Raw genomic sequence first — 19104 nt, forward strand, 5'->3', positions numbered from 1 at the left:
GAAGGCTGCTGATTGTCACAAACTGAGACTGCAGATGCACTTGAAGGACGGCCTAGACCAGCTCTGGTCCTGGAGGTCCCGGCTGCTGACTGCACCAACTCTGCATGGGCGGCAGCAGTCTGTCCTACAGAGGACAGCAACTCCCTGCTCGACCGACACACTGGCACTCCCACGGGGCAGCGCTTCAGCATCCGGAGCAATCTGATGGAGCACAAATTGCTGGCCTGCTGCGGCGCGGCGAGAGCCCCGGGGAAATGGGCCCGATCCAGCGAGGGTGGCAGCAGTCAGTGCTCGCATGGCCTCAATCTGCATCTGCATGAGACCAGCCACTGACTGCATTGCAGCACAAAGCATTTGCGTGGCAGCCGCCTGTGCTACACCGAAGTGCTCCACACTCCTTGCCAGTGATTCAATGGATCTGGGCACCCTTGCCACTGCAGCCATGAGCTCAGTGTGCCTGTGCTCTGCCTGGGCGCTCATTTCAGCGAGGACCCGCTCCCCCTCTGCGTCCAGTGCAGCAGGACTCGAAGCCATACTCTCCCTCCGGGGAGAAGGCCCCCGAGCTTCCCTATGTTGCTGCAGCCCGCTGGGTCCTGGAGCTTCACCCTCATCAGACCATTCCCCCCTGCTCCCCTCCAGGGAAGGCGTGTTCCCAGCGTGGGCATGGGCTGCCTCGGTAGAGGGTGGGGCTGATGCTCCGGCTTCCTCTTCCTCCTCGCCTTCAGCTTTACTCCCACTGGCAGCTTGAGGCCCGTCACCTCACCTGGTGAATCACCATCTGAAAGCAGGGAGGTACAAGAGTGGCTTTAGCGTGAGGACCGGGTGGTAGCAAGGGAGGCATGAGTGCAGCGATTTAGTGATTTGGATTGAAAGTGTCAAAGGCTGCTGTTGTGAGGAACAAGTGGAAAGAGAGAGGACAAAAAGGTGATGACCTTACCAGTGCTGTCCAGAACGGGGTCGGTGTCTCCAGTGGCCACGGGACCAATCACCCGGCTTGCCACAATCCTGTGGACGCGCTCCTCAAGATCGCTGAGGGGTTGCAGCTGAGTCCGCCCTCCACTGGTCCGTTGCTACTGTCTCCTATTATGAGACAGTTTGGCCTGCAAGAAAAAGGACGGCGTCTGAGTAAATATGCAGCCATGGTCTTGCCTGAAATGCCTCCCATGGTTGAATAGCCCTTACTGTATGCAGCCATGGTCTTGCCTGAAATGCCTCCCATAGTTGAATAGCCCTTACTGTATGCAGCCATGGTCTTGCCTGAAATGCCTCCCATAGTTGAATAGCCCGTACTGTATGCAAAGTGTGGAATGTGCGTGTGTGTTTGATGAAAGGGCCATAGGTGTTGGATGAGTGTTGGGCATTGCGGCTTTTAAGACCCTCTGGCCATAAAGTGAGGTTGAGATGGAGGGATGGAGAGGTTTTGAAAAAAAGGCACTCACCCTGACGACCTGAGTGAGGTCGTTGAACTTTTTCCTACATTGGATATGGGTCCTAGGCACCATGCTGCTTGAGGAGACTCTCTGAGCCACCTCCCTCCACACTCTTCTGTACTCGCGTGGCAAAGGCCTCCTGCCACTCTCTGGGTACAGAATGGATCTTCTGCGCTCCACCGCACCAACCAGAGCCTCCAAGGCCCGCTCGCAGAAGCGCTGTGCTCGCTTCCTGGCCCTCTCCATAGTGTTTGGCTGCTAGATTTAGCCACAGGTCTGCCCAGGCCAAGATTCAAGGCTCCAATGAGCAGGGTGTAGCTGCAGAGCAAGATCGACCCTCCCCTTTAAGAACTGACCGGCGTCAGTGTGTCTGTGTTCAATCGCTAACTGACAGCACCTGCGTTGCGCCAGCACCCTGAGGCAGCGCCTTGCTCCTTGGCCTTAGTGCCTTAAGAGAGGTGTGTAGCGCCTGATTTAGCGCTCCAATCACCTCCAGGGGCGATAAAAGCCAAATTTGCTGTCGGAGGCGATAATTAGTGCCAGGCGCTAAACTTTGCGCACTGCCAATAATGGCGCCCCATATGGGGCGATACCGAATTTTTCCCCCAAAATGTTTTTCATGCCTTTGTGTCCTGACTGTTGCTTTTTTGTACATCCAAGTTGTGCACATGCTTAGTCCCAATGTTTTCCAAACCATTCAGCCGTTCACACTCGCAGGCCTCTCCTGTATTTCTTTGCTTTGTGTTCCATTTCTCTTCTGTCCTCCCTCTGCTCTTGGCTGATCCCACCCCTTGTGTTGCCTTTCCTGTGTCTGCTCTCTCTTCCTGGATGCTGTTCTGCTCCCAGCCGCTGTTTGGTCTGACCCTGTTCTATGCTTCTGAGTTAGGTTGTGCACTACGCTCCTAGTGACTCCTGTGGTTAAGGACATGTCGGATGGTCACTAGCTGTGTAGAATTTCTCAGCAACTTGTCTCAAAAGTTAGCAATAATTGATTTCAATTTACTTTTCACAGACCTAATTCTGGACCAGCAAGTGGCCTCAGGACTAAGTGACGATGTCCGTCAAAAGGTGCATCAAGCCCTCCTAAAAAGACATCATCATCAGAGTCAGAAGAAGCTTAGCAATCGAATTCCTATAGTCAGATCCTTTGCTGATATTGGAAAAAAACATTCTGATCCACACTCATTGGATAAAAGTGGTGAGCTGCCAGGACCTACTGTTTTAAGTTTGAAAATGAAAGTAAAATGCATGTCAAAGCAAGTAGTGTAAATTTGTTTAGTATTTATAACTAACAAACAGAACCAGGGCAGTTTTATGTATGTTTAAAATGAAATTCAGCAATTATTTATTAATACTAAGTAATAACTGTTTATGAGAAGGAATATTAAATTTTAATTTAATTTTGTTCAGCTAAAAATATTAGATCCTTTTTAATACCACATTTTATGTCATCCCATGTTGCTTCACTTTAGGTTGTTGCACTTCCTAGAATGCTGTATAATTTTTGTTAAGCAATATATTTTTTGACTTTGACTGAATTTTTAAATAGTTTTAAATAGTTTTAGTGCTCCCGTAATGGTTTACTACAGATCAAAAGTGTCCCAATTTCCATTCTTAGTTTGTACTGTATTAGCTAATCTCAGCCTGGGCAGGAGTGGAGGTATTTCGTGCTGGTGTTTTCAGCTGTGCATTGGTTTGTAAATCCAGTTGTTACATTTTGGGGTTTTTCTATCCTTTTTACTGTAATTTTTTTCAGCCATTGTATCTTAGAATCATTCTCCTAGGTGTTTCACATCTCCTTATGCCATTGAGAGTGTCTTCACTATTCTTACCATCTATGTCAAACATTTGGGAACATGTCTGTGACAAATAGAAAACTCTGATCCGTCAGTTATTTTAATCTGCTGAAATTATTCTTGTGCGGACATAAATTTCTATCTCCAGTTTTGCTGAATAATACAACATCATGTCAGACAATATTCTAGTTTTAAACTATTAAGCAAGTTAATTAAATATTGAACAAGTGCATATTTAACAACATTGGGCCAAATCTTGCTGGAGTGGCACATTGTGTGGCGTGCGCCGTTAGTTAGACTCTTTCCTGCACCCTACAGTTCGAATATAATTTGCAGTGTAACTTGCTAGAAGTCAATGGGGAGGTTAAGGGCGAGAAGCCGTTTGTGCAAAGCAAATGGTGGAGCGGCGTAAATCGACCAGCAAGTTCTGGTGATTCGCAACTCAAGCCGTACCTCTTAATCCCCTGAATTTGCTGGCTTATTTGCTCATTAATCACGGTGTGTGACATAGTAAAAATGCAATCATCTTATTTCATGGAAGGGAAAAAATAACATAAGATCACAATCACTAAATCTATGTATATTTGAATATTCTATGTTAGACGCTCTCACATGGCTGTTACCAGGGAGATTATAACAACAAACTTTGCATACTATGTAAAGAAATATGTTTGAGGATGCAGGTGGCTATTTAAAATCTCATATATTGCACCTGATTTAAAGGGACAGATACCAGACCAAAACAAAGCAGAACTGCTTCATATTTTTCAGTGCTTATAAACAATAGAGGGAATTTTAACCCCCCAAAATGGATGGGTTTGGGTTAGCTGAGACGTGAAAATGTTAAAAATCTCAAACCCGATCCCAACCTGCCTCCAACTCGCCCACTTCTGGTTTTAACAGAAGCGGGATGGGGGGGTGAGCAACCAACCATCTCTCAGGAGGTGGGTTGGTCATTTAACTATAATGAGGCTGCTTGCCTCAGATTTCATGTTTAACCTTAACCCCGGGCCTCGGGAAACCCAGCAGCTAAAAGGAGGCGAGGACTGCTTCATGGAAGAGGTAACTGCTTTTACAGCAATGCTTGTGGGCCAGGATGAGCAGGAAAACTTCCTCCCAGCCCACCAAGCTTACCTGCTTCCCTGTCCGCCATCTAACTGCCACCTCCCGCAATCGCTCACCGCGATCAGACCTCCTCCCCGAGATCCCCGACCACACACCCCCGCCACCCAAGATCTAGACCAGCCCCCCACACTACCACCAACCCAGCATCAGGCTCTGCACCTGCTCCTGGGCTGCGGCCTCCTCCGTGTTTCCCCCCATATAGGGGGCCGAGCCTGTCAATCAGGCTGGCTTCCGGGCGGGGAACCTGCTGGAAGAAAAAGCTGCACGCTGTGATGTTAAAACAGCCCGACCAAAGCTCCTCCCCTCCGCTCACAAAACCTGCCCCAGTCAAGATCGGGGCCAATATGTTTACATATTTATCACAACTAAAGTTGTAACTAAACAAACAAACTAAACAAGAAAATATTGGGATCACTGTTCATGCGTTAGCAAAGACCAAAAAGTCAGCTATACTATCCACTCTTAATTTTCAGTGACCCTTCCTGCAAAAGGTGTGTTAATGTGCGTTAAGTGAGAATAGCTGTGATGCCCCTACCTATGCTAGAATAGCTTCCTAACCCACAGAGTTTAGGCTGGTTGTTTTCAATATTTTCCGTGTCGGGGACCCACTGAAAATATTGATACTCTTCCAGGAACCTCTGTTCAAAAGGAACCTCTGTCAGCTACCCAAAGGAAAACTGCTATCGTTACAGCAAACCTTTTTATTTTCGCTTTATTGTGCTCAACAAGATGAGGAATGTTGGTGCTGGAGAATGGGAATCTTCTCATTTCAGGCAACCAGTGTCAGCATTCTTAATCATAACACAATCAGATGCAGCGTAAATGTCTCTCTACTTTGCTTCAACAATGTGCTTCTACCCAATGGAGAAGAGCACCCACCCCTACTGAACCAGCGTATCACCACTACTGAACAAGTGTGAATCTCCCTTGCTGAACCAGTGAGACACCCCGTTATTGAACCAGTGTGACACCCCTTACTGAACCAGTATGGCACCCCTTACTGAACCAGTCAGACACCCCCTTATTGAAACAATGAGACACCCCTTTATTGAATCAGTGAGACATCCACTTATTGAACTAATGTGACACCCCCTTATTGAACCAGTGAGAAAACCCTTAATGAACCAGTCAGACACCCCATTATTGAACCAGTGAGACACACACTTACTGAACAAGTGAGAAAACCCCTTATGGAATCAGTGAGACGACCCCCTACTGAACCAGTGTGACACCCAGACTAAACAAGTGTCACATCGCTATTGAATCAGTGAGACAACCCCTTATTGAACCAGTGTGACACCCAAACTGAACCAGTGTGACACCCACTTACTGAACCAGTGTGACACTCATACTGAACTAGTGTGACACCCCTTACTGAACCAGTGTGACACCCCTTACTGAACCAGTGTGACACCCCATTATTGAACCAGTGTGACACCCCTTACTGAACCAGTGAGACTCCCCCTTATTGAACCAGTGTGACACCACTTACTGAAACAGTTGACACCCCTTACTGAACCATTGTGACACCCCTTACTGAACCAATGTGGCTCCTCCTTAATGAACCAGTGTGACAACCCTCACTGAACCAGTGTGACACTCCCTTACTGAACCAGTGTGACACGCCTTATTGAACCAGTGTGACACCCCTTACTAAACCAGTGTGACACCCCCTTATTGAACCAGTGTGACACCCCTTACTGAACCAGTGTGACACCCCCTTATTGAACCAGTGTGACACCCCCTTATTGAACCAGTGTGACAGCCCTGACTGAACCAGTGAGACTCCCCCTTATTGAACCAGTGTGACTCCCCCTTACTGAACCAGTGTGACAGCCCTTACTGAACCAGTGTGACACCCCTTACTGAACCAGTGAGACTCCCCCTTATTGAACCAGTGTGACACCACTTACTGAACCACTTGACAACCCTTACTGAACCAGCGTGACATTCCTTACTGAACCAGTGTGACACCCCTTACTGAACCAGTGTGGCTCCTCCTTAATGAACCAGTGTGACACCCCTCATTGAACCAGTGTGACACTCCCTTAATGAACCAGTGTGACACCCCTTATTGAACCAGTGTGACACCCCTTACTGAACCAGTGTGACACCCCCTTATTGAACCAGTGAGACTCCCCCTTATTGAACCAGTGTGACACCCCTTACTGAACCAGTGTGACTCCCCCTTGCGGAACCAGTGTGACAACCCCTTACAGAACCAGTGTGAAACCCCCTTACTGAACCAGTGTGACACTCCCTTATTGAACCAGTGTGACTCCCCCTTACTGAACCATTGTGACACCCCTTACTGAACCTGTGTGACTCCCCCTTACTGATCCAGTTTGACACCCCTTAGTGAACCAGTGTGAAACCCCTTAGTGAACCAGTGTGACACCCGCTTACTGAGCCAGTGTGGCACCCCTTACTGAACCAGTGTGACACCCTCTTACTGAACCAGTGTGACTCCCCTTTACTGAACCAGTGTGACACCCCTTACTGAACCAGTGTGACACCCACTTACTGAACCAGTGTGACTCCCCCTTACTGAACCAGTGTGACTCCCCCTTACTGAACCAGTGTGACTCCCCCTTACTGAACCAGTGTGACACCCCCTTACTGAACCAGTGTGAAACCCCCTTACTGAACCAGTGTGACACCCCTTACTGAACCAGTGTGACACCCCATTATTGAACCAGTGTGACACCCCTTACTGAACCAGTGAGACTCCCCCTTATTGAACCAGTGTGACACCACTTACTGAACCAGTTGACACCCCTTACTGAACCATTGTGACACCCCTTACTGAACCAATGTGGCTCCTCCTTAATGAACCAGTGTGACACCCCTCACTGAACCAGTGTGACACTCCCTTACTGAACCAGTGTGACACCCCTTATTGAACCAGTGTGACACCCCTTACTAAACCAGTGTGACACCCCCTTATTGAAACAGTGTGACACCCCTTACTGAACCAGTGTGACACCCCCTTATTGAAACAGTGTGACACCCCCTTAGTGAACCAGTGTGACACCCCTTACTGAACCAGTGAGACTCCCCCTTATTGAACCAGTGTGACTCCCCCTTACTGAACCAGTGTGACAGCCCTTACTGAACCAGTGTGACACCCCTTACTGAACCAGTGAGACTCCCCCTTATTGAACCAGTGTGACACCACTTACTGAACCAGTTGACACCCCTTACTGAACCAGCGTGACATTCCTTACTGAACCAGTGTGACACCCCTTACTGAACCAGTGTGGCTCCTCCTTAATGAACCAGTGTGACACCCCTCACTGAACCAGTGTGACACTCCCTGACTGAACAAGTGTGACACCCCCTATTGAACCAGTGTGACACCCCTTACTGAACCAGTGTGACACCCACTTATTGAACCAGTGTGACACCCCTTACTGAACCAGTGTGACACCCCCTTATTGAACCAGTGTGACACCCCTTACTGAACCAGTGTAACACCCCCTTATTGAACCAGTGTGACTCCCCCTTACGGAACCAGTGTGACACACATTACTGAACCAGTTTGACACCCCTTACTGAACCAGTGTGACACCCCCTTACAGAACCAGTGTGACACCCCCTTACTGTACCAGTGTGACACCCACTTATTGAACCAGTGTGACACCCCTTACTGAACCAGTGTGACACCCCTTACTGAGCGAGTGTGACACCTGTTACTGAACCAGTGTGACACCCCCTTAATGAACCAGTGTGACACACTTACTGAACCAGTGTGACACCCCCTTATTGAACCAGTGTGACACCCCTTACCGAACCAGTGAGACGCCCCCTTATGGAACCAGTGTGACACCCCTTACTGAACCAGTGTGACTCCCCCTTACGGAACCAGTGTGACACCCCTTACTGAATGAGTTTGACACCCCTTACTGAACCAGTGTGACAACCCCTTACAGAACCAGTGTGAAACCCCCTTACTGAACCAGTGTGACACCCACTTATTGAACCAGTGTGACTCCCCCTTACTGAACCAGTGTGACACCCCTTACTGAACCTGTGTGACTCCCACTTACTGAACCAGTTTGACACCCCTTACTGAACCAGTGTGACTCCCCCTTACGGAACCAGTGTGACACCCCTTACTGAATGAGTTTGACGCCCCTTACTGAACCAGTGTGACACCCCCTTACTGAACCAGTGTGCAACCCCCTTACTGAACCAGTGTGACACCCCTTACTGAACCAGTGTGACACCCCATTATTGAACCAGTGTGACACCCCTTACTGAACCAGTGTGACTCCCCCTTACTGAACCAGTGTGACACCCCTTACTGAACCTGTGTGACTCCCCCTTACTGAACCAGTTTGACACCCCTTAGTGAACCAGTGTGACACCCCTTAGTGAACCAGTGTGACACCCCTTACCGAACCAGTGAGACTCCCCCTTATTGAACCAGTGTGACACCCCTTACTGAACCAGTGTGACTCCCCCTTACAGAACCAGTGTGACACCCCTTACTGAATGAGTTTGACACCCCTTACTGAACCAGTGTGACACCCCCTTACTGAACCAGTGTGCAACCCCCTTACTGAACCAGTGTGACACCCCTTACAGAACCAGTGTGAAACCCCCTTACTGAACCAGTGTGACACCCCCTTATTGAACCAGTGTGACTCCCCCTTACTGAACCAGTGTGACACCCCTTACTGAACCTGTGTGACTCCCCCTTACCGAACCAGTGAGACTCCCCCTTATTGAACCAGTGTGACACCCCTTACTGAACCAGTGTGACTCCCCCTTACGGAACCAGTGTGACACCCCTTACTGAATGAGTTTGACACCCCTTACTGAACCAGTGTGACACCCCCTTACTGAACCAGTGTGCAACCCCCTTACTGAACCAGTGTGACACCCCTTACTGAACCAGTGTGACACCCCATTATTGAACCAGTGTGACACCCCTTACTGAACCAGTGAGACTCCCCCTTATTGAACCAGTGTGACACCACTTACTGAACCAGTTGACACCCCTTACTGAACCATTGTGACACCCCTTACTGAACCAATGTGGCTCCTCCTTAATGAACCAGTGTGACACCCCTCACTGAACCAGTGTGACACTCCCTTACTGAACCAGTGTGACACCCCTTATTGAACCAGTGTGACACCCCTTACTAAACCAGTGTGACGCCCCCTTATTGAACCAGTGTGACACCCCTTACTGAACCAGTGTGACACCCCCTTATTGAAACAGTGTGACACCCCCTTATTGAACCAGTGTGACACCCCTTACTGAACCAGTGAGACTCCCCCTTATTGAACCAGCGTGACTCCCCCTTACTGAACCAGTGTGACAGCCCTTACTGAACCAGTGTGACACCCCTTACTGAACCAGTGAGACTCCCCCTTATTGAACCAGTGTGACACCGCTTACTGAACCAGTTGACACCCCTTACTGAACCAGCGTGACATTCCTTACTGAACCAGTGTGACACCCCTTACTGAACCAGTGTGGCTCCTCCTTAATGAACCAGTGTGACACCCCTCACTGAACCAGTGTGACACTCCCTGACTGAACCAGTGTGACACCCCTTATTGAACCAGTGTCACACCCCTTACTGAACCAGTGTGACACCCACTTATTGAACCAGTGTGACACCCCTTATTGCACCAGTGTGACACCCCCTTATTGAACCAGTGTGACACCCCTTACTGAACCAGTGTGACACCCACTTATTGAACCAGTGTGACTCCCCCTTACGGAACCAGTGTGACTCCCATTGCTGAACCAGTGTGACACCCCTTCCTGAACCTGTGTGACTCCCCCTTACTGATCCAGTTTGACACCCCTTAGTGAACCAGTGTGAAACCCCTTAGTGAACCAGTGTGACACCCGCTTACTGAGCCAGTGTGGCACCCTTACTGAACCAGTGTGACACCCCCTTACTGAACCAGTGTGACTCCCCTTTACTGAACCAGTGTGACACCCCTTACTGAACCAGTGTGACACCCACTTACTGAACCAGTGTGACTCCCCCTTACTGAACCAGTGTGACTCCCCCTTACTGAACCAGTGTGACTCCCCCTTACTGAACCAGTGTGACACCCCCTTACTGAACCAGTGTGAAACCCCCTTACTGAACCAGTGTGACACCCCTTACTGAACCAGTGTGAAACCCCCTTACTGAACCAGTGTGACACCCCTTACTGAACCAGTGAGACTCCCCCTTATTGAACCAGTGTGACACCACTTACTGAACCAGTTGACACCCCTTACTGAACCATTGTGACACCCCTTACTGATCCAGTGCAACACCCTCTTATTGAACCAGTGTGACTCCCCCTTACTGTACCAGTGTGACATCCCTTACTGAACCAGTTTGACACCCTTTACTGCACCAGTGCGATACCCACTTATTGAACCAGTGTGAATCCCCCTTACTGAACCATTGTGACACCCCTTACTGAACCAGTTTGTCACCCGTCACTTAACCAGTGTGACTCCCTCTTACTGAACCAGTGTGGCATCCCTTACTGAACCAGTTTGACAGTTCCCCTTACTGAACCAGTGTAAAAACCCCTTACGGAACCAGTGTGACACCCACTACTGTAGCAGTGTGACACCCCCTTACTGAACCAGTGTGACACCCCTTCTTCTTATCGTGTCCATGGACAGTCTACACATAGCCCAGCCAGAACTGGACACATTTTTGCGCCTTGTTGTTGAATTCGGCAAGATCTGCAACAGTGCAGGGTTCCTCTAACGATGGGCATTGCAGGAGATGTTGCATAGTCTGTGCCTCAGTTCCACATTCACAAGTTGTGAGAGTCCCCTTACTGAACCAGTGTGACACCCCATTACTGAACCAGTGTGACTCCCCCTTACTGAACCAGTGTGACACCCCTTACTGAACCAGTGTGGCTCTCCCCCTTACTGAACCAGTGTGACACCCCTTACTGAACCAGTGTGACACCCCATTACTGAACCAGTGTTGCACCCCTTACTAAACCAGTGTGACAGTCCCCCTTACTGAACCAGTGTGACACCCACTTACTGAACCAGTGTGACAGCCGATACTGAACCAGTGTGACTCCCCCTTACTAAACCAGTGTGACTCCCCCTTACTGAACCAGTGTGACTCCCCCTTACTGAACCAGCGTGACTCCCCTTATTGAGCCAGTGTGACAACCCCTTACTGAACCAGTGTGAAGGCCGTTACTGAACCAGTGTGACACCCCTTACTGAAGCAGTTTGTCACCCGTCACTGAACCAGTGTGACTCCCCCTTACTGAACCAGTGTGGCATCCCTTACTGAACCAGTGTGACAGTTCCCCTTACTGAACCACTGTGACACCCCCTTACTGAACCAGTGTGACACCCACTTACTGAACCAGTGTGACACCCCTTACTGAACCAGTGTGACACCCCTTACTGAACCAGTGTGACACCCCCTTTTTGAACCAGTGTGACGCCCGTTACTGAACCAGTGTTACAGCACTTAAGAACCAGTGTGACTCCCCCTTACTGAACCAGTGTGACTCCCCCTTACTGAACCAGTGTGACACCCCTTACTGAACCTGTGTGAGACCCATTACTGAACCTGTGTCACTCCCCCTGACTGAACCAGTGTGGCACCCCTTACTGAACCAGTGTAACTCCCCGTTACTGAACCAGTGCGGCACCCCTTACTAAACCAGTGCAACTCCCCATTACTGAACCAGTGTGACACCCCTTACTGAACAAGTGTGACACCCTCTTACTGAACTAGTGTGAGCCCCCTGACTGAACCGGTGTGACTCCCCCTTACTGAACCAGTGTGGCACCCTTTACTGAACCAGTGTGGCACTCCCCCTTACTGAACCAGTGTGAAACCCGTTACTGAACCAGTGTGACAGCCGATACTGAACCAGTGTGACTCCCCCTTACTAAACCAGTGTGACTCCCCCTTACTGAACCAGTCTGACACCCCTTACTCAACTAGTGTGACACCCCTTACTGAACCAGTTAACCCCCCCCTTACTGAACCAGTGTGACATCCCCTTACTGAACCATTGAGACTCCCCTTACTGAACCAGTGTGACATCCCTTACTGAACCAGTGAGACTCCCCTTACTGAACCAGTGTGACACCCGTTACTGAACCAGCGAGACTCCCCTTACTGAACCAGTGTGACACCCCTTACTGAACTAGTGTGACACCCCTTACTGAACCAGTTAACCCCCCCCTTACTGAACCAGTTAACCCCCCCCTTACTGAACCAGTGAGACTCCCCTTACTGAACCAGTGTGACACCCCTTACTGAACCAGTGAGACTCCCCTTACTGAACCAGTGTGACACCCCTTACTGAACCAGTGAGACTCCCCTTACTGAACCAGTGTGACACCCCTTACTGAACCAGTTAACCCCCCCCTTACTGAACCAGTTAACCCCCCCCTTACTGAACCAGTGAGACTCCCCTTACTGAACCAGTGTGACACCCCTTACTGAACCAGTGAGACTCCCCTTACTGAACCAGTGTGACACCCCTTACTGAACCAGTGAGACTCCCCTTACTGAACCAGTGTGACACCCGTTACTGAACCAGTGTGACACCCCTTACTGAACCAGTGAGACTCCCCTTACTGAACCAGTGTGACACCCGTTACTGAACCAGCGAGACCCCCCTTACTGAACCAGTGTGACACCCCTTACTGAACTAGTGTGACACCCCTTACTGAACCAGGTAACCCACCCCCCCTTACTGAACCAGTGTGACATCCCCTTACTGAACATGTGTGACACCCCTTACTGAACCAGGGAATCACTTTTTACATTTTCTGCATCAATCATGTCATGGCTTCTTTGAGTACGATTTACAATTAAAACCAAATTTGGGACACTTTTGTTCTGTAGGACCACGGCCACTTAGAACTGGATTGAGACTGCTCAAACCGATTTTCCATCAGACCCTTGCAGCCAGCAGCCAAAGAAGACTGAAAAGATTTCATTTAGTAAAGAGCAATAGACATTGAGGCCCAGAATTTGATGGTAAAATAATAGCGAGTTTAATGTGCACACCGTTGTTATTTTGCAATTAGCCCCGCAATTTGTGGCGCAGAAGAGAGCCGCCATTGAGTTGGTAATTACCATAAATTGATGGACAATTTGTGGCGCTCTGCTGTTAGCCTCGGACAAACAGGAGCTCGTTGTCAATCTCCCCATGAATTGCAAGTAAATGCTGCATTTGCACTGTTGAAACAGATTAAACTCGCCTCAGAATGTTAGGGCTGGTACTTAACGACGCAAGGACACTTTTAATGACGCAATTTATGTTTCTGCAATTCCATGCAACCTCTCCGCCCCAGAAAGGGAACAATTGAACCTGTGGATTCTCATTCCTGCTGGTAGTAAATTGTTCCTAAAGGATTTTTAAATTTAAAATTCAAATTTTTATTTTTTTCTTACTTTTCCTTTCTGTCTCTTTTTTCTCTCTCTTTCTTAATCCAAGCTTTCTTTCCGTCTCTTTCTTTTTCTGTATCTAATTTGACTCTAATTCACCCTATTTCCTTCTCTGTTGTTCCTGTGTTTCTTTCTCTATCCATAAACCTCATTGGTTAAGGAGATAGACCGTTGGTCCCATTGTTCACCAAGGTCCCAGATGCCCTGTTGACTTTGCCATGCCATTATCAGCTCACACTTCCAGCAATTTGCGACGCAAAAGTTTTTCGAGCTAAAGGGTGAGGAAACAAAAATTAACAAACGGGGCATGCTGCAAGATTCCCCGCTCCAGCAAATTCTGGGCCAATGTATAAATAAGTCATAAAATACAAAAATAAATATAATTCTTGAGAGACTGTACTTGAAGCATGCATTAAGTCAGGCTCCAGTTAGACAGAAAACTGATGATCTTGCTACCCTTGGGCTCTGTAGTCTCCAATTTGAAAAGCTACGGTTTAGGCTCACACGTGAAGAATGATCACTGATGAGAAAGTGGAAGATTGCTGACACCTATAAAACATGGGCATTGTAAAAATGGAAGGGTTATTTTTAGATTTCTAATTCACTAGCTGGATTTTAAATTTATTATCTAATTTACATTTGTCATTCATCTGAAGTATGAACTTTTGAATGATTTTATAATGAATAAATGCCATATGTTCTTCTTCAAAGTATAAAATGTGTTTTCTTACTTTGTTTTCCTAAATGTCTGAAGGTTAGTTTATTAGAATATTTTTGTACTCTGTTTTAAATGTTACTGCAGTACGCAAGACCACTTTAAGCATTAAGGTGCAAAAATTTGGTCGTGCCCCCTTTGGGGCGCTAACTTCGCTGGGGCGCTACTTTTAGCGCCTCAAAATGGTTAACACCCCCACGCCCGAAATTCAATGGTAGTGCTCCTTCTTGGGGCGCTACCGGAATCGTCCCCGCCTCTTGGTGCGCTCCCAGGGAATATCGTGCCGTAACGTGCCGCTTTGCCGCGGTACTGCAGGCCTTCCTCCCCTTATTAAAGGGGAGGGGTCTTGCGCAACGTGACCTGGGACCCAGCTGGGCCACCAGGGATCGAGGTGCCGGCAAAGGAGCCCAGCACTCAAGAGCGGGAGGCGTTAGCAGCGCTGTGCCCGGGCACTAGTTGCTTTGCGCCCCATTAGCCTCCTAAAAAATTCTATTTTTCCCCTAAGAACACACAAGCCAATTACTGAACCTAAGTTAAGGCAACAATCAAGAAACAAAAGTGTGAAAACATTACTACCTAAATAAAATATATATACCTCTTTTCTTCTTTTGATACAATCTCTTGGGATGTTCTGTTGAATTAGTTTTCCTGCCAATAACAATGGTTTATTTTCTTTTTGTGTCCTCTAATTTCATAACTTTTATTGCATTTTATGCATTTCTCTATAAATTTGTCTTACATCTATCATTGTTAGTTCATATCCTCATTAGTCCTCATGCGTTTTCTGTGTCTTGTTTCCACATTTGTACCTATCTCTAACAGGCTCAACTCTTTCTGCTTCTCTTACTCCTTTCTTTTTGGCTCATTGAAAGCTGGTGGGAAGACCGCAAGACACGCTGAAACCTCTCCTCAAAGGGCTTCAGGTGATTCACAAGTTTACTCCCATCACTTATGCATTATGTGTGTCTTCCAGTACATTCCCTCTCATGGTGAGCAACAATGGTCAGCATTGTTGGTCTGTGTTGGGTACCACTGTGGCTCTCAGGAAGTGACTTGCAAAAAGAACAAACTATAATGGTAAATAGCCCTTTAGGCTATCAGTGTTTATGGGTGGAGTTGATTTCTTAAAGAATTACCCAATGCACCACATTAAAACAATGTAGTTATTGTCTTCTAATTATGTTCTTTTTGTTTAATGAGTACTTTTGTAATTTAATGCATTGTATGTGATCTATCATCGAAACACTGACTAATTGCAAATCTGTGTGGCGCAGTTCAATTGAGTGTGGTACTATAGGCTTGAATCTAAGCATTTTTCCAGTGTATTATTTAGCTCTAGGCACTTTCTTGCAATACTCTTACAAAACCAATTGTAAGGATCCTGGTACCTTGGAGTACTATAACATTTTTCTGTGAATCAGGTCACATGATCTCACCGCAGTCTGCTCCCGCTAATTTGGAAGGCAAAACTGACGTCAGCCGAGAGAACAGTACTGTTGACTTTAGCAAGGTGAGTCTCTTCATTGACTGAATTATAACTAACTTAAACAAAGCAAAAGCAAAAGAAATATTGTTTTCAACTGAAACATACAAAGCCATTTTGTCTTGAGTTATGTAGGTATTCTATAAATTCAGGTTTTCCGAGTGTTTTTAGGACAGATTAGTGTTGAAGGCTGAGACACCTTCTATGGAACATGTTTCCGCTAGTTATATCAGCACAACCTGGGCAGAATCGGCCAAAGCAGCACAAAAGATCATGTAATTTTAAACATGAGTTACACCCAAAACCACTTATGTTCGTGTTTTCCGCTATATTTTATGTTGGTTCAAGATGCAATTTGCCGAATCAGGCCCCGTCCACAAAACTGGCCATGCCTCCAGGTCAAAATTGCGAGATTCCGCCAATAGCATTGGCTTGGGAAGGTTCTTCAAATTGCGCTCATTTTCTCGGTGCACAGGCACTAGTACATAAGAACATAAGAATATAAGATGTAAGAGCAGGGGTGGGTCATATGGCCCCTCGAGCCTGTTCCGCCATTCAATAAGATCATGGCTGATCATCGACCTCAACTCCACTTTCCTGCCCGATCTCCATATCCCTTGATTCCCCGAGAGTCCAAAAGTCTATCTATCTCAGCCTTGAATATACTCAAAGACTCAGCATTCACAGCCCTCTGGGGAAGAGAATTCCAAAGATTCACAACCCTCTGAGTGAAGAAATTCCTCCTCATCTCAGTCTTAAATGGCCTACCCCTTATCCTGAGACTATGCCCCCTAGTTCTAGACACTCCAGCCAGGGGAAACAACCTCTCAGCATCTACCCTGTCAATCCCCTTCAGAATCTTGTATGTTTCAATGAGATCACCTCTCATTCTTCTAAACTCCAGAGAGTATAGGCCCATTCTACACAACCTATCATCATAGGAAGCCCTCTCATCCCAGGAATCAATCTAGTGAACCTTTGCTGCACCGTCTCCAAGGCAAGTATAGCCTTCCTTAGATAAGGAGACCAAAACTGTGCACAGTACTCCAGGTGTGGTCTCACCAAGGCCCTGTACAATTGTAGCAAGACTTCCTTACTCCTATACTCCAACCCCCTTGCAATAAAGGCCAACATGCCATTTGCCTTCTGATGCGCTATCAATTACTCATAAAAGACTGAGAATTAAGAGAGTAACTAAAGGCTTTTATTAGCAAAGAACAGAGCATGCCTCTCGTGGTTGACTGGGTTCCAAGAAGCAGGGGGCTGCAGGTCAATCACCTTTATACCTGGGCCTGTGTGGGTGGAGCCAGCCGAGACATGTTGAGGCATGCATAGGTACAACAGTGTGTAACAACAACAACAACAACAACAACAGTGGTTTACCACATTCACCCCTTGTTTAAAATTGAGTCCGGCGGGGTGAAGTGTACTAAAGGTTCGTGTAAGTAAGTCTATCAGGTGGCCTTGTATGCCGTCCTGATCGTCGTGGTGGCGGCGGTGATGGTGCAGCATCCAACGTTGAGTCTGGCGTCTCATTGAGTGGTTGGGTGGTCAATGACGGGTCCTGGGGCTGCGGCATGCCGTCTAGCGGGGTTGGGTTGTGGGTAGTGGTGGATGGCAATGGTAGTGTTTCAGGGGCACCCAAAGGTGCGAGATCTCGTGTGGGGGCTGTGTCCTCCCGCCCGTCCGGGTACGCTACGTAAGCGTACTGGGGGTAGGCGTGGGTAGTGGTGGATGGCGAGGGGGGTGTTTCGGGAGCACCCGAAGGTGCGAGGTCTCGTATGGAGACTGTGTCCTCCCGCCCGTCTGGGTACACCACGTAAGCATACTGAGGGTTGGCATGGAGGAGGCTCACCCTCTCGACCAGGGGGTCCGTCTTATGGGACCTCACGTGCTTCCGCAGTAGGATGGGTCCTGGAGAAGTCAGCCATGTCGGTAACGAGATCCCCGATGTGGACTTCCTGGGGAAGGAGAACATTCTCTTGTGAGGGGTAGCATTGGTGGCTGTACAGAGCAGTGACCGAATGGAATGGAGCGCCGCAGGGAGGACTTCCTGCCAGCGAGAGGTCGGAAGGCCCTTAGATTTCAAGTTTAAAAGGACTGCCTTCCAGACCGTCGCATTCTCCCTTTCCACCTGGCCATTCCCCCGGGGGTTGTAGCTGGTGGTCCTGCTTGTAGCGATACCTCTCGAGAGCAGGTACTGCCGAAGTTCGTCGCTCATAAAGGATGAGCCCCTGTCGCTATGAATATAGCTAGGGAAGCCGAACAAGGCGAAGAGGTCATTCAGACATTTAATGACCGTGGTACTGGTCATGTCTGAGCAAGGGATGGCAAACGGGAAACGGGAGTACTCATCAATTATGTTGAGGAAGTACACATTGCGGTCGGAGGAGGGGAGGGGCCCTTTAAAATCGACGCTCAGCCGTTCAAAGGGGCGCGTGGCTTTGATCAGGCTTGCTCTGTCTGGCCTATAAAAATGCGGTTTGCACTCGGCACAGATTTGGCAGTTCCTGGTCATGGTCCTGACCTCCTCGATGGAGTAGGGCAGGTTACGGGATTTGATGAAGTGAAAAAACCTGGTGACCCCCGGGTGGCAGAGGTCATTGTGGAGGGTCTTCAGTCTATTGACCTGCGCGTTGGCGCATGTACCACGTGATAGGGCATCTGGGGGCTCATTGAGTTTCCCGGGCCGGTACAAGATATCGTAATTGTAGGTGGAGAGTTCGATTCTCCACCTCAAGATCTTGTCGTTCTTGATTTTGCCCCTCTGCTTATTATTAAACATAAAAGCTACTGAACGCTGGTCAGTGAGCAGGGTAAATCGTTTTCCGGCCAGGTAATGCCTCCAATGTCGCACAGCTTCCACAATGGCCTGGGCCTCCTTTTCGACAGAGGAGTGTCGAATCTCGGGGCCCTGGAGGGTCCTTGAGAAAAAGGCCACGGGTCTCCCCGCCTGGTTAAGGGTTGCAGCTAGGGCAAAGTCGGATGCGTCGCTCTCCACTTGGAAAGGGATGGACTCATCCACTGCGTGCATTGTGGCCTTCGCAATATCTCCTTTTATGAGAGTGAAGGCTGCACAGGCCTCTGCTGTCAGGGGGAAGGAGGTGGACTTGATGAGGGGTCTGGCTTTGTCCGCATA

At 48.4% G+C, this 19104-nt stretch overlaps 1 protein-coding gene across 3 annotated transcripts in view; it reads left to right on the top strand.

Annotated features, from left to right (window-relative positions):
* Positions 1–19104, top strand: part of LOC147120450 (sodium-driven chloride bicarbonate exchanger-like) — a 424151-nt gene that overhangs the window by 228707 nt on the left and 176340 nt on the right. For 2 of the 3 annotated variants that reach the window (XM_085986414.1, XM_085986416.1), the window contains exons 6-8: positions 2443–2628; positions 15355–15405; positions 15904–15992. In XM_085986414.1, the coding sequence (XP_085842540.1) occupies positions 2443–2628; positions 15355–15405; positions 15904–15992 (326 nt within the window). The remainder of the gene's footprint in view (positions 1–2442; positions 2629–15354; positions 15406–15903; positions 15993–19104) is intronic. The other variant, XM_085986415.1, reaches the window with a different exon arrangement.

The sequence above is a fragment of the Somniosus microcephalus genome, chromosome 4 (genome assembly GCF_052327205.1).
Source record: "Somniosus microcephalus isolate GS21.2 chromosome 4, FLI_Smic_1.0, whole genome shotgun sequence".
Classification (NCBI taxonomy): Eukaryota; Metazoa; Chordata; class Chondrichthyes; order Squaliformes; family Somniosidae; genus Somniosus; species Somniosus microcephalus.